Source organism: Sebastes umbrosus, chromosome 14, assembly GCF_015220745.1.
Source record: "Sebastes umbrosus isolate fSebUmb1 chromosome 14, fSebUmb1.pri, whole genome shotgun sequence".
Lineage (NCBI taxonomy): Eukaryota > Metazoa > Chordata > Actinopteri > Perciformes > Sebastidae > Sebastes > Sebastes umbrosus.
The window spans coordinates 4962501-4978074 of record NC_051282.1 but is presented as its reverse complement, the minus strand read 5'-3'; the positions used below and the strand labels follow the sequence as shown (position 1 = coordinate 4978074).

The following is a 15574-nucleotide window of genomic DNA, read 5'->3' as shown; positions in this document are numbered from 1 at the left end:
TGTTGACCAGCTTACTATATCAGCTGGATATCTTGCATATCAGTAGATGTGGATCATATACATAGAGAACAGGACCCATTGCTCTGTCTCTTGGTTGACACAGGCCCCTAGAGCCCTTTAGTAACAGGAAATAGCCACTGCATAACAATTTACTACATTGCTACTTTCTATCAATCTCACATTGTGCCGCTCTAAACTGTTTGAGCTGTCCTCCATGACGTGACTATACTATGTCTTAACCTTACAAAGCTCTTTATCAAACTACTGCTCCCAGGTCCAAAATGAGCGCTCATCCTCAAGAAACAAGAACTCTACTGCGTTACTCAAAACTTCATTTATTTCTCACAGTAAATGGACAGAATGTTTTATAGACAACAACAGTTAGAGCCATCTAAACTAATTACATCAATAATCATCATCATAAATCTCAGATCAGAAGTGTAAATAGTTAATGCCAAAAATGTTTAAATGTCACCATGGATACTCGATGGAATACTGACTGAAAACAAGGAGACAGGCACTGTTGTCATCATCACCATTGTATTGCTCAACCTCGACACTCTACAGCCCAGCCCTGCAGTGCTTACTTCATTAAATCTCCTGTAAAATGTATGTTTTACACAAGACAAACCCTGTCAACTATGTGTTACAAATTTACATTAGACTTACTGGATATAATTTCTGCGACATGAATGTAAAAAAAAAAAATGTACATAATATTCATATATAAGAAATTAATGTGGTAACATTTTTTTCTTGAGCAGAATTACAAAATAAAAATGGCAATTCCACGAGTGTTTATAAAACGTGTGCTGTAAAGTTGTAAACTTTATTATATTCTACATCATCGTATTACTTATGATCTATTGTGTTCAATGGACCTGTGCTCAAAACTCACGTTTAGCAATTTAGCGACAGTTTGGTAACAAGCCGGCCCTGTTTGGGATCTGTCTCATCCACTGTGAGGGAGACAATCTTGGACGATTCCCAGAGAAAAGCTGACATGCGTTTGCCAAACCAACCAGTTAATCTTTATCCTTTTAGTGTTTTCTCTTGTAAAAATCGAAAAAACACTGTTCCGCTACATCATAAATCTCACTTTTGTGTCACTTGTCACCATTGTTGCCCCTTGTGAAACCCAATGAGCCCATTATACAGCTTAGCTCACCACAATGAGACAACGAAGACGTCACTTATGCTTAAATATCTCCGACAGGAGATTATGTATCCGGTTGCGAGAGTGCGTCTGTCCACGGCTAATTTCGCATAACGCTAAACGCATCGCTCTAATATTTTGTGTGCTCATTTACGACTGTATGCTCAAGGACCTCTCGTGGTTGCAGTGATTCACACTTTTTGAAAACATATTTTATTGACTGTTTTATACCATCATTGACTGCTGACTCCTCGCTACTCTTAACCGGCCTGTAGAGGCCGCAAGTGATCAACAACGGCTTCGGTTTGGGCTCGTTTCCGTACAGATTATGAATCGTTCCTCTATTGATTTGCTCGCCTAGATAAGACAATTGCATGTATGTATGTATAACTATTGCTTAATAAATGACGACTACAACAGAGCGCGTCTTCTTATGTCGGTAGGAGGGGAGCTAGTTAGCTGTTAACAGCCGGTGGGAATCCTACGGTGTGTTTAGCTAAAAACACACAGCGGGGACTGATGGTTTCTGTTCAGAAGAAGCGTTAAAACAGTCAACATGAAGCGTTACACAGTGAACTGGAGTTTAGCTGCACGCGGCCGGTGCAGACGGCTGCATAGATTAAAATGAGAGTGTATCTGTTGCGAGTGAAAAACGTGTCTGATATGCTTGCGGTCGGGATGGACGGAGGAGGGCAATTGTGGTTTGTATTCATGTTTTCAGTGGATGAGACAGCTCCAAACAGGGCTAGTAACAAATCTGATTCATTAACAACTAGGTCTGTGAAGATTCTCAGTCATCCAGGTCATGATATACCACATCTGTGTGAAAGACTACAGATGTTGACTGCCTGTGAATCCCCAAATCAGTCTGAACTGAAGAGGCCTTTTGACTTATATGACTAATATATATACCATTTCTTCTAACAAATCTTGTAATAGTCCCAGAATACTTGAGTATTACGATCTTCAAAGCTCATGTAAAATAGCATTACATTATTATGGGATTACACATAAATTACTGTAGCTAATGTGATGCAGACGCTTTAGCAAGTATTTGGATGGACTGCTTGTAATGACTAAACGAGGAGGATTGCAGAAGTTAGCTGCTTGAAGTATAAGCACAAGTTCATATTTGTGTTTTCACTTTTGTAATGACAAACTGCATTCAAAAGCTCAGAAACAGCTTGATGTAAAATGATCAGTTTCTCTATGTGCTTAATTTACTGTCTGTTCTGTCACAAATGGAGAATATGAAATCATAACCAAGTGTGACATGAAAATGAAAAGTAAACTAAGCTTTTGGTCATGAGTAAAGTGAATGTGTTCAGGATTTTAGTTCAATAAGGTTACCAATGGCTGCTCTCATTTGAGCCACAAAAAAAAAGGAAAAATATATATATTAGCACATTTAAGTGACATGCAGGCACTAAACAATCTATGACATTTTCATGGTCCATTTAAGATTCACATTTTTCTGGGCTACAACATTTCAAAAGTCATTCCTATTAAGAGCAACACAGAATCATAACAAGGACGTTTTCTAATGGACAGCATTAAATGACATGCAAGGCTGGCATCTCAGCTTTTATTGTGTGTTCCTACACAGAGTCATCACTGACACATAATCCTGTATCCAGGATGACTGTCTGTCTTCTTATAAACACACATATAGTACAGGCTAACTAGAATCACCTCAGTGACTGAGAGTCAGACGGTGGGATGATGCCAGCGTATGAGCACTAAAAGAAACTGTAAGCAAGAATTTGTTCTGAGCCATTAATGAGGTTAATTAGGTGTTGGGGGGGGCTTCAACATCTTTATTTACATTTATCCAGTCCTGTGCTACCTGTTAAAGGAACAGACCAACATTTTAGCCTGGCTCCAGACCTCTCAATCTCAGGCTGTAAAGGGTGTGAAACAGAAGCTGCTAGATTGGCTGACACGGTTTACAATCTGTCATGATTTCATCCAGAGTCGAGTCAGCCTACATGTAAGAACATGCTCCATCCAGATGAGAAAGAGTCTGGAGTTTGGAGTCATTTCCACAGATTTATTTTACATGAAAACTCTGTGAAATTCTCAGTTACTGCACCACCGTTACCTGTTCTGAATGAGTACATCTTTATGGCAGCGCAAGTTAAGGGGGTATCATCATTATGATTTATGGCTAAAGAGATGGAGATTGGCCATTTGGATCTTGGAACAGAGGTTATATGGGATAATCTGTGCGAGTTATTGTGTGGATTGTGCTTATCGTGACATGGATTATCTGGATTTTCCCTCTCCCTCCATTCTGGATTATCTCAGGCTCATGCGGTGTCAGTCAGGTTCCTTCCGGGTCAGGATTTATTTGTGCTGGGCCAACACATCGTTGAAGATGTTGAGGAAGATGTGAACATGGTACTCCTTGAAAACCAACGCTGGACGGAAACGGATCGAATGATCCCCACACCCTCCCAGGAGGACACCTGTCAATGACAGACACTCTTACAATATATCCATACATCTGTTATTCGTAACCGCTAATGCTTCGTCCCACACTGGGAACATCAGGAGTGCGTGGCGGCTGCGTGATTCACGCGTCGGGTGTTCACACCAGTTGCATTTCAGCTGCGTGTCTGCGAGAATGGCCATTTAATTTCATTATAAATGTCATTTATATTTATTTTAGACAGAGAAAGGTTAAGAAACGTGTGGTCATTTGTAAATAATAGTAATAATCCACAGAACTTTATTCATTCATGGAGCTCTCCAAGTCACTGCATGTTCTACAGCACTCTCCTGCACATATTTCAGAATAAAAGCCTCATGTTAACAAATGAAGGAATTCTGTCCACAGAAAAAAATGCTTGAGGGCTTTTATTTTGAAATGAAAGCAGGAAGTGTTGATTTAAACCCGGTACTTTATTCATTCTTGGAGCTCTCCAAGTCACTGCATGTTCTACAACACTGTCCGGCACATATTTCAGAATAAAAGCTTTGTGTTAACAAATGAAGGAATTCTGTCCATGGAAAAAAAAACGCTTGAGGGCTTTTATTTCGAAATTAAAGCAGGAAGTGTTGATTTAAAAACAAGTCTTTACTCTTTTTCATCTCCGTTACATTTTTTACAGATAAGGGCATCGAAACTGTAGTAATGTTGCTGATATGATGTCAATATACAGTCAGTAGATCACCTTCACTGTCTGTTGCTGCTGTGAAACGTGCATGGCTCGCGTCAAAAATAGGCGAGACCTTGAATCTCTAGAAGATTCAAGGAGCTGACACTTCCTTATGGAAGATAAATTTGTATCATCTCATAGTTGAAATCTAATATTTAATGCTGCCATTTTGGTTTGTCAGGAGCTTGTGTTAAGGTAGATGTTTTTAAAGACACATCATCGTGAGTTGTGTGCTGAGATGGGGAGATCAATAGGGGTGCCTGTATAGACTTTTGCTCCTAATATGTACAGATCTTACCACACTTTAATAAATGTGTGGAAACAAACAGGGCCAGCGTGGTGTATGGAATTAGATTTAGTTTCACAGTAAATATACAAATCTAAATACATTATAGACATTACAGTACGGATGAAAGGAGTACAGGTGTGTTGAGCCCAGCTAAAAAAGTGATGTCAACAAGAGTGCCATTGTCCCAATTGCAAATTGCAATTGCAGTGTACTTCATACCTTTGTCTCTGGCCTTGACCAGGATGCTGTTGCGTGTTGCATCATCACAGATATCAATGGCACAGAAGGTCCCCTGTCCTCGAGCTCGGCTCAATATGCCGGGGTACTGAGCCTAGGGACCAGACGCATGTAGGTCATGTTCACAACACATTTAGGTCATATGATACAAATAAACTACAGTAAGCCTGTTTATGATCGAGAACATAACAATTCAATATTGTTATACATCAACACGGATCATTGATACACACAAATTAACCCACAATGTTCTAATAAACCCAGAGATATTTAAAGGATAGCTACAGTAGCACAGTGTAAATAGTATGACAATCTCTGAGAGTTAGGGATGGGGATCAATTTTATCCGTACTACTACTACTACTACTCTTCTTTTTATTACTGTGAAAGAAAAATAATACATTCAGAACATGATAATAATTTATTTATATTTTTAATATAACAAAATATTCTAAAGCGGCAACAGCAATGTTGCTATATAAACTTAATATTATCTCCCTGAAAACAAATGTTAAAAATCTAAATAAAATAAGTAATATTCTTGACATTAAAACACTGACTCAAATTTAAAAATGATGTATAACAATAGAAATCAGCCTCTATGATTCATCCGGTCCTCTGCTGCTGTTGTGGATCCACTGCTGGCAGAGGGAGAAGGGGCTACAGGAGTTTGCTCACATTTAAGATATATGGCTAATTAGACTTAACAGGCTTTCCTTTTTCAGAGACAGAGGCAAGGTTGCACTCATGACCATAAATTACACCAAAATCATATATTGTGCTCTGCTAACCTCACTCCCTGGTTCACCCGTAGAGGAACCAACCTTAAGAATACTCCAGGTTCTTACTAAATTAGAACGGGTTCCAATTGAATCCCTACAGAGTGTTGACAAATTGATATGGTCTCATGGTGTATAATCATATTATATCACACGACCAAGTACAGCAAACACCCTCCCAACAAAATACTTTAAGAGTTTATGAAGACTGATGCTGACATCAGAAAGACCGGAGTTCTTGAGGCTGGACATCCAGTACATAGAGTACATATTGCATAACTCATGCTGCTGTGTTATTCATGCTTAGCTGAAGTGTGTCACTTCAATTTGAACAGTCAGAACTTCATCAAATGATATACATAAATGAATAACCCAAACAATTCCACTACCTGTAGCTCATACAGGCCGTTCATCAAGGCTTTTCCAGAACGGGTCACCTCGTCCAGAAGGTTTTCTCTGCGAATCACATTGAGAACCTCAGCCAGGAGTATGTTCTTCGATGGGTCGCCCATCCATGTGTTAAAGATGCGGTATGGCTGAAAAAAGACAACAGATACACAAGCAAACACACCTGTGAATAAAAAAATGATCTTATAAACGTCTTTTAATCTCAAAAAGCGACCAGTGATGTAACACGCCAACTGAACACGTGTGTCTCTGCGGCACTTTTGAAGACACTACTGTGTAGCAAATGAAGCAAATATATCGATTCTGCAATAAAAAAATCTATTTCAAAATCGTAAAATAAAAATCGCGCTACATAGGTGAGTCGATCGATCCCACCCCCAACAAATCTTAAAAAAAAATGACAAACCTTATCAGCCTGTAATTCGTCCTTGTGGTAGTAGCCACCAGTGAGAAGCTTCTTGCTGAAGGAGACAATGTCAGCAGGGTCATCCATGCCCCAGTGCTCATGGGCCCACAACTTTCCTGTGGTCCCTCCACCAGTCTGGACTTCATCCACGTGGAAAGCACAGCCATGCTGGGGGAGATAAAAGGGTTGACAGACTGAGCTGTAGGGAAGTCACCAGGGTAGAGAGATCATGAATGCAAGTAGGAGGAAAAGATAGAAAATGAGAAGCTTTTCAACGATCTGGGCGTCTTGATTGATGACCAACCAAAGGCCCTGTTCAGACCTGGTATTAACATGCATCCTCAGTGATCCGATCACAAGTGGACAGCTTTAAGTACAGGTGTGAACGCATTCAAGACGCATTGAGATCCGATCACTCAGACCACATTCAGAGGTGGTCTGGACCACATATGACCACATTCTTTAAGCAGTGTGTAGTGAATGTGTCCTGGACCACATCAAGGACCGCCTACTCAACTGATGTCCCGCTGGGATCCGCGGGATCTCACTGCGCTCCTCATGTGAACAGACAGGTGAGTGCTTGTCTGCCTCGCAGAATGGAAACGACTTCTGTGCTCTACTGTATCCTGTCGGTACAACTGTATTTTATTAAAATATATCATATATATAGGCTACACATCTACAGACTATCAGACTGGGAACAGGAAGTGCATTATTATCGTACTTTCGGAGATGTGTCGGGTGTTTTTGTTCCGCTGCTTTGCACTGAGCTGATACCGCCTGCCCGCTCGCTCTCTCTCCTCCCCGGCTCTCTGAAGCTTTGAACCCTGCTGTTGCCTGACAAAGGCAGTGGTGCCGGCAGCACTGAGGTCCCCGAGGACCGCCGGTACAAAAACCTTTTATTTAGATGTGAATAAAATGTTAATAAAATGCGTCTTTCTACTGATATTCCTGTAATATTACGTCACAACATCTGCTGTATTAGTTTACTGCGTGTTTATTTGCATACAGAGCGAGGAAGTGAGATCGGATCACAAGTGGCCACTGGAGACGCATGTGGAGACGCATTCTAGTACCAGGTGTGAACAAACGTACTTAAAGCTGTCCACTTTTGTTCGGATCACCCAGGTCTGAACAGGGCCTATGTTTCAGTGAGCATGTTGTATATGTCACTCAGTCATGTAGTTTAGCACTAAATAGCATCAGAAAGATCAGGTCCTATCTGGCTGATTATTCTCAACTCCTTGTACAGGCACTATGCATCGCCCTTCTAGCAGGACTGCCATCATGCGCAGCAAAACCTCCGCAAAGGTTCTGAAATGCAGCAGTACGTCTGGTCTTCAACCAGCCAAAAACCACTCACGTCATTTCATTTTTCATTACTCTCCACTGGCTTCCTGTCGCTGCTCGAAGCAGTTCAGTTAAGTCACTAATGACTCGTTGACTACCATCTGCAAATGAATGTCGACTAGTTCTACCGTCACTTTGAGCCTCAGGTCTCAGTTGTCAGATTGAACATGGAAATGAGTATTGAGGCAGTTATTCATCAAAGTGTGATCTACAGTGGTTTGGATTGTAAATTATTTGCATGTCGCTTTGAACAAGAGCGTCTGCCACATAAATACATGTAATATAAATGTAATTTCAAGGTTGTTTTTTTTGTAAGTGACCAGGCAATACAAGACCCAGTGTCAGTATGCGACTGGGGGCTGGATCTGTGGCTTGAAAATATGATTTTGGATGTCTTGGAGAGGGTGCCATAATCTGAACATCCACATACTGTCTATCACTTTTGCAAGGACAGACAGGCTGGCTAACTCATCACTGGCATTAGTCACCTTCCTCCAGTCCATGTGGCTCAAAGTATATGAATGGCTCATCAAGTCCTTTGGCAGATTTTCACTCCCTAGGAAGATTTTTTTTTAAAACTGGCATGCTGACCAAAAAATCATGACTTCCCTGAAGCCTTGGAATCTATGTTGGGTCTGGTGAAGTAAAATAAAGTCAAAGTCACTAGAGGCTCAACCATCAGTTGTACTTATAGTACTATCTATAAGTGAATATACAGTTTGTGGTAAAGATTTGCACTAACTCAGAGCTCAAAAAATCTCAGTCTGTCCTCCCACTGCACTCAGAGTCAGATCACATTGTTTTATAATATTATTATTATTATTAAATCTAGTATTTATTATTCAATTACGACTCTGTTGTAAAATGTTTGAGTGACAGCTATTATGAGCTATTACTGGGAATACTCGATGCATGTCATGTTAACACGTAGGTGTCTGACGCTAGTAAACCAGTATACCTTCCGAGTTGATGCAACTCAGAGTGAGCTTCGTCGTCATGGCGATCGTTGTTACCTTGCGTGCAATATTGCGGAGGCCTCTGAAGAAGTCTGGGGTGGCGTGGTTATCTCCGCCTTCAGCCTGGATTGGTTCAATTACGATCCCAGCCACGGGCCTCCCCTTCTGCCTCCATTTCACGATCAGATCCTCCACCTGGACACACACACACACACACACACACACACACACACACACACATTTTCTAAGAGGTGCCATTTATCCCTTTATATTATAATACGAATATGAATTTTATATTAGACTAGAAAAAGACCCGATCTGGATACAATAATAATGAATGACATTCATGTAATTACATACAGTATAACACAGCAGAAGTTGTCAAAGTTGTTATAAAGCTATATCTACTTTTACACCTAGAGATAAACACATATACTTGGTCGGGTTACGAGCATTTTTCTAACTATTGCAGAGCAAGTCTTGCAACAGATGCCTTCTTTATTAACACACACACACACACACACACAGCCTACCTCCTCCAGACAGCGAGCCTCTTCCTGTGCATTCTCTCTGGTAAATTCCTCCAGCGGGTACTGCAGTCTAGGAAACGGTGCGATCGGCCAATCAAATGACGGCACGTCCAGCTTGTGGATTGCTTTGGAGTGTGTCGTTGCCAAGCAACCTTAACAAGAAAAAGGCAATTGCGTTAGCCATGAATCTATGACGTTGCAATCGTAACCCAGCCTTTTAATTTCAACGGTTGTTTACCGTGCAGTATTTCAGGTGTGCTTCAAGTATATATCTATATCTATCAATGATATATCTACTGAATATCTAATATATGTATATGTCTATACCCAGACCAAAGGGCTTAACCACTCCCTTTCCTAGTAGGCTTTTAATGTGAAACATCTGCAGGAAGTGTTGAGTTGAATTGACGGTAGTTTACCGGCAATAAAAAAGACAGCCGAGCAGCAGAGTGGTGAGTATGAGTGTGTGTGTGTGTATGTGTGTGTGTGTATGCAGCTTACACCTAATGTATGATGCTCAATATTGACAACCATATTCCATCCCTGTCTCAGTGTCTCCCACACCTGTTCTGATTTTTTGTCCCCTGAATGTTTATTCACGTAACTTTAACTGTAATTAACTGCACTGCTTGCAGAAAGCTTAAAGGTTTGATTGTTTCAAAGCTCCGTGAGACACTAAGCCACACTCAAGATGATTACTCAAAATCTTCCAAATGGAATTCTATCGTCAATAACAATATTAAATAATTACCACCTCACGGGTTGCTTGCCTCTGCCAACCAGACCAGTGTCAGTATACATCCATGTCTTTCCAATACGTCATCACTTCATCATTTTATCCTGTTAGACATTTGTGTAATTGCCATAATGTGTATTCTTCAGTTATGGCCAAAAATGTGTCTCATGAGGTCACAGAGATCTTGACCTTTGACCTCCAAATTCGAATCAGCTCATCCTTGAGTCAAAGTGGACGTTTGTGCCAAATTGGAAGTAAACAAAAGGACAACCCGAAAACATAAGGCCACGGCAATCGCCGACGTGGAGGCATAATGATGAAAATAGAAACGGTGGATAACATACCCATGGTTCTTCCATGGAAAGCTCCCATGAAAGATAAAATACTGAGTTCAGGACAACCTGGGGACTGAGACAGAAAAACAGAGAAACAAAGAAAGAAATCATAGAGGAAGATGTAAATATGTAGTACAACATAGTTGGAAATCTCAGAATGTTACGATGAGTAGTGACATTTCTTTCACCCACCTGGTTCACCAAGCAGGTGTTGAGGTCATCCTCAGACGGTGTGTTGTGACCTCGCTCCTTGTTCTATAGCAAAAAGCAAACACACGGAGATGAAGCTAAATCTACATTTGGTTGTTGAGATAATATTTAACTTCTTATTTCATCAAATATTTATCTTGAGAACAGAACAATATGCATTTTAACAGATCAGATATAGATTAGATTAGATTAACAGTTTAACATAGTTTGAATGTGTACTCACTCACCCTGTACCAGATAAACATCGCTTTGTAAGCATTTTCATTGGAGCAAGAGCCGCAGGCCATCGTCTGAACACGACTCATTCCACTAGGCGCCACCTGACAGGAGAGAAGACTAATTGTAGTATTGCATTGTTTAACTAGCTTAATAAATAAAGATGCATAAAATGACATACAATTTAATTAAAACATTAATAAAAGCAACTAGAATGGCACTCGGAGAGCGCAGACCTAAAAACAGATGACAGCTCACAGCTGGCGGTACCATGAGGTGGTCGGCTTATTATTAACACGGTGTGTTTCCGTGTAACTTATCGGCGGATGACTCTCTCATTCAGCAGCCTTGTTATGTCTGTATAACGTTACACTACGTTGTCTCTCATCCCGTCATCTACCGTTTTTTTCTGTCTCGCCATCTCTCTGCTGTCAGAAGGAGGCGTCATCAACGCGTCATCAGTTCAATGCGCGTGTGTTATACCCTGTGGTCTTAATGCTCAGGCTGATCGGAATCCTTCAAAATATTCCTGAATCCGGATCATGATCCGGATCGCCACCAAAATCGAATGGATTATTCATTGTGCTTCACCCAACCCCTCCAAAAAATGTCATTAAAATCCATCGCGAACCTTTATAGTAATCCTGCTAACAGACAGACAGACAGACAAACAAACCAACGCCGGTGAAAACATAACCTCCTTCTCAAGGCTTTTGGCCGTGGCAGAGGTAATAATAATAACACCATTATCTCTCAATTGTTCTATATTTTGAATTCTGACTGGAAAATTTGTGTGTGTGTGCGTGTTACTCACTGAGAGAAGACTTTCAGTGATTTTGTCTGGAAAGTTCTCAGGCGGCAGGATTCCCAGGGCGGGTCGGTTCACAATTGTACTCTGAAAGAAAAACAGAAAACAGATACATGTATGAATACACGCACGCACACACGCACGCATGCACGCACGCACGCACGCACGCACGCACGCACGCACGCACGCACGCACGCACGCACGCACGCACGCACGCACGCCCCTCAACGTTTGATATCGAGGCACAAGTCCCCCCATAGCTCTGTCAGACACAAAGCGGCCGTATTTCACGGATGAGAACAGGTTACATATTATACCTTGAACTACATTTATCCAGCATCACAGTGTGCATTATCAGTTATCAGTTAGATTGTCCAAATAAAGTTTCTAAAAATGTAAAGCAAAATATTTCTACTTAAAAAAAACCCACATTATTTGTTTGTACTACATCAATGACTCCTCAATACAATATTCTACCCAAATGTAGTACACCACTATACCATGTATAGGATAATCAATGAGGAGCCATGCGGTTATTGCATATAATGCACGCTAAGAACCTGAAGATCTATTTCCATGTCCTTAGCCTCATGTCATGCTGTTTTCCCATGTGTTAGAGTGCATTATTCCATTCCCATGTGTTACAGTGCATTATTCCATCCCCATGTGTTACAGTGCATTATTCCATCCCCACGTGTTACAGTGCATTAGTCCATCCCCATGTGTTACAGTGCATTATTCCATCCCCATGTGTTACAGTGCACTATTCCATCCCCATGTGTTACAGTGCATTATTCCATCCCCATGTGTTACAGTGCACTATTCCATCCCCATGTGTTACAGTGCATTATTCCATTCCCATGTGTTACAGTGCATTATTCCATCCCCATGTGTTACAGTGCGTTATTGCATCCCCATGTGTTACAGTGCATTATTCCATCCCCATGTGTTACAGTGCGTTATTCCATCCCCATGTGTTACAGTGCATTATTCCATCCCCATGTGTTACTGTGCATTATTCCATCCCCATGTGTTACAGTGCATTATTCCATCCCCATGTGTTACAGTGCATTATTCCATCCCCATGTGTTACTGTGCATTATTCCATTCCCATGTGTTACAGTGCGTTATTCCATTCCCATGTGTTACAGTGCATTATTCCATCCCCATGTGTTGCAGTGCATTATTCCATCCCCATGTGTTACAGTGCATTATTCCATCCCCATGTGTTGCAGTGCATTACGCCATTCTCATGTGTTACAGTGCATTATTCCATTCCCATGTGTTGCGGTGCATTATTCCATTCCCTTGTGTTACAGTGCATTATTCTGCTAACACCACAGCCAGTTATTTGGTAATACTTTGGGGCAATCCTCTCTTTACATGTGAGCTTTGTGTTGTTAACCTGGGAAAAGACACTGCTTTGCTACTAGGACAGTAGTGGAAGCCATAGAGTATAAACGGTTGGATGGAATGGAAGAGGATGCGATGTCAGAACTGTGATTAATAAAACAGAATCCACTGATTTCTGCGAAAAAATTGTAATTACTATACTGGACTAGTGTACACTATAGCAATACAATACCATTCCAAATGATGTAGAATGTGAGGAGGACCTACCAGATTGTTGGGATCAGACATCAGTTTGATGAGAGCAGGATGGTTGTAGCCTGAGGGAGGACAGAATGAGAGTGGGGATAGATGGAAGAAGAAACTGTATCAATGGATTTTCTATTATTATTTCTTTATAATAATATATTAGCAAATTGTTATATTTTACAATAAAACAATACAAAAAGGATACAAAGGATGTGCATTCCAAGCAAAAATACTACTCGATAATCACTGGGAACTCGTCGAAAACTGATTTTTTTTTAATAATTTAATGACTATTCGAAAAACCGAAAATCATGAAACCATCCCTAGGATACATACAATAAAATATGATTAAATTATATATACATAAAACAAGGAATATATAGATATAGATAGATATATACATATAGATATAGATATACATTTGAGTGACAACATATCATATGGAGAACAAAATAATAATGCTGATGTCTGTCTTTTGTTTTCTGTGCATACACAATAAAGCTTTGAGTCTTGAATCTTACCTAACCTGATGTGGCTGCCTTACATAAACTGTTCCATTTCCAACCAGCAGAGAGCAGTGAGGTACAATGAAGCTCTCCACTTGTTTGAGGTTCCTACATTTTCTGTTTCAACATTGTATTCTCTCTAAAACTTGAATTTCTCACCTGGGAACTTGTTAAATGAAAAATGAATAATAATAGGATTTATGGCTGGTCTGCAAATACATATTAAACAGGTAGAGATATTAGAGTTGACAACAGTATTTCCCATACGTTTCAGACTTGTTGTGCAATCTTTCAATCCAGTGACGTCAAGCTCAGTGCCAGAGAAAGAAATGTCATAAACAATGTACCACTCCTTGTCAACTGGAAAAACCCGGCCAAGTAAGAGCAGAAATATTGATTATAAATCAGTTTAGTAATTTAGCACAAAGCCTTTGATCCACACGTTGCATTCATTTCACAGTTCCCTCAAAATATAGTTTTCATTTACGGACTCAAATGCACACAGAAAGGTTTACCGATCTACAGACGGACACAATAGTTAGTTTACCAATTGATCAATATACATATATATATATATATCTATATATATATATATAGATATATATATATATATTAAAATGAATGGAATACTGACCTGGTATGGTCAGTAGAATAAACTGATTTACTGCTATGCATTCTGAGAAAGTAAACAATTGTTACAAAGTCCAGTTGTCAGGCCCTTTCAACTACTGAATTAATTAAGTGTGTGAGATCTTGGCTCCAACAAGAACCCTTCTGTCAGGGAGGCCCTGAGGCCCGGAGCTGAAACCACTAAGTCATGTTAATCAGACTGGAAATGCTGCAGCCCAACTGGAGTAGTGGTTAAGTCTTCGGACAAATGTCAGTTTTAAAAAGAGCAATAGAGCCTTTTTCCAAACCTTGAAATCTGTCTTTATATATTATCTTATCATGAAGGATAAGGATCTAATTTTGACAGTAAAGGCATAGGATGCTGTAGGAGTTCCCTACAGTCAATAATTGATACGCTCGTCATTAACCGATAAAAATAGCTTCACTTGAGCTGCTTTTTTACGTGTTATTTGTGTGTGTGACATGAATGTAAAGAGAGAAAGCGAGGTATCTGTGTGTGTGTGTGTGTGTGTGTGTGTGTGTAGGCAGCGTGATCCGGCCCCTCATCTCCGCTGCATACAGAGATCTAGCAGGCTAGTCATGCATACAAGCAGGCAGGCTCTAGTTGGAGAACTAGTGGTAGAAGAGTCACTAAATGGGATTAAAATGTGTCAGGTGATCGTTTTGCATGTGGGAGGCTGAGCTACATTCAACAGCAGTACACACAAGTTTTGACTACATTCTTTGGCTTGTTGGACAAACGTCAAGTGCTGATAAACTGGCATCGACTGCCTAGTGTCCCACTGCTTATGGCAAGCCGTTTTAACATTTAATAGCTAGACAAACCATCTCTGTGTGTGTGTGTATATATATATATTTATTACTTCTCTATACATACTACATTCCTGTTTACACCTCTGTGTACATATATTAGTTTTTATCATGCATTGAACATACTACATCCTGTTTACATTCAGTTTTACCATCTGAAATACTGTCTTCAACAAAATTGCAATTGTTGTTATTTATTTTAACTGCACTATTTTTTTTGCCTTAGATTATCATTTTGCTTTTAGATTTACTTCTGTGCTTTCCCCTTTTATATATATATACAGTATATACATATTTTATGAGCATTGTTGAAGGAAACTGAGACCAAAGATTTGCAAATGACAATAAAAGGAACCTTGAACCTTGGAATCTCTGCAATTTGTTGACCTCAATGTCTGAATTCAGAGTCACTCAAGGTGCCCCGAAAATAATGTTTGTCATTCACACGGTCTA

At 40.1% G+C, this 15574-nt stretch overlaps 1 protein-coding gene and 1 long non-coding RNA gene across 2 annotated transcripts in view; one reads left to right on the top strand and one right to left on the bottom strand.

Annotated features, from left to right (window-relative positions):
• Positions 1-315: 315 nt before the first annotated feature.
• The window catches only part of abat (4-aminobutyrate aminotransferase), a 34866-nt gene continuing 19607 nt past the window's right edge, over positions 316-15574 (bottom strand). Inside the window, exons 7-17 of the mRNA XM_037792876.1 lie at positions 13197-13246; positions 11583-11663; positions 10780-10872; positions 10535-10597; positions 10352-10415; positions 9275-9423; positions 8799-8936; positions 6436-6603; positions 6011-6157; positions 4826-4937; positions 316-3624 (exon numbers count right to left, since the gene is read on the bottom strand). Coding sequence (XP_037648804.1) covers positions 3503-3624; positions 4826-4937; positions 6011-6157; positions 6436-6603; positions 8799-8936; positions 9275-9423; positions 10352-10415; positions 10535-10597; positions 10780-10872; positions 11583-11663; positions 13197-13246 — 1187 coding nt within the window. The 3' untranslated portion in view covers positions 316-3502. The remainder of the gene's footprint in view (positions 3625-4825; positions 4938-6010; positions 6158-6435; positions 6604-8798; positions 8937-9274; positions 9424-10351; positions 10416-10534; positions 10598-10779; positions 10873-11582; positions 11664-13196; positions 13247-15574) is intronic.
• LOC119502055 lies at positions 5282-5868 on the top strand. Its single transcript, XR_005210007.1, has 2 exons — positions 5282-5352; positions 5673-5868. It is a non-coding gene; the product is annotated as an uncharacterized LOC119502055 (long non-coding RNA).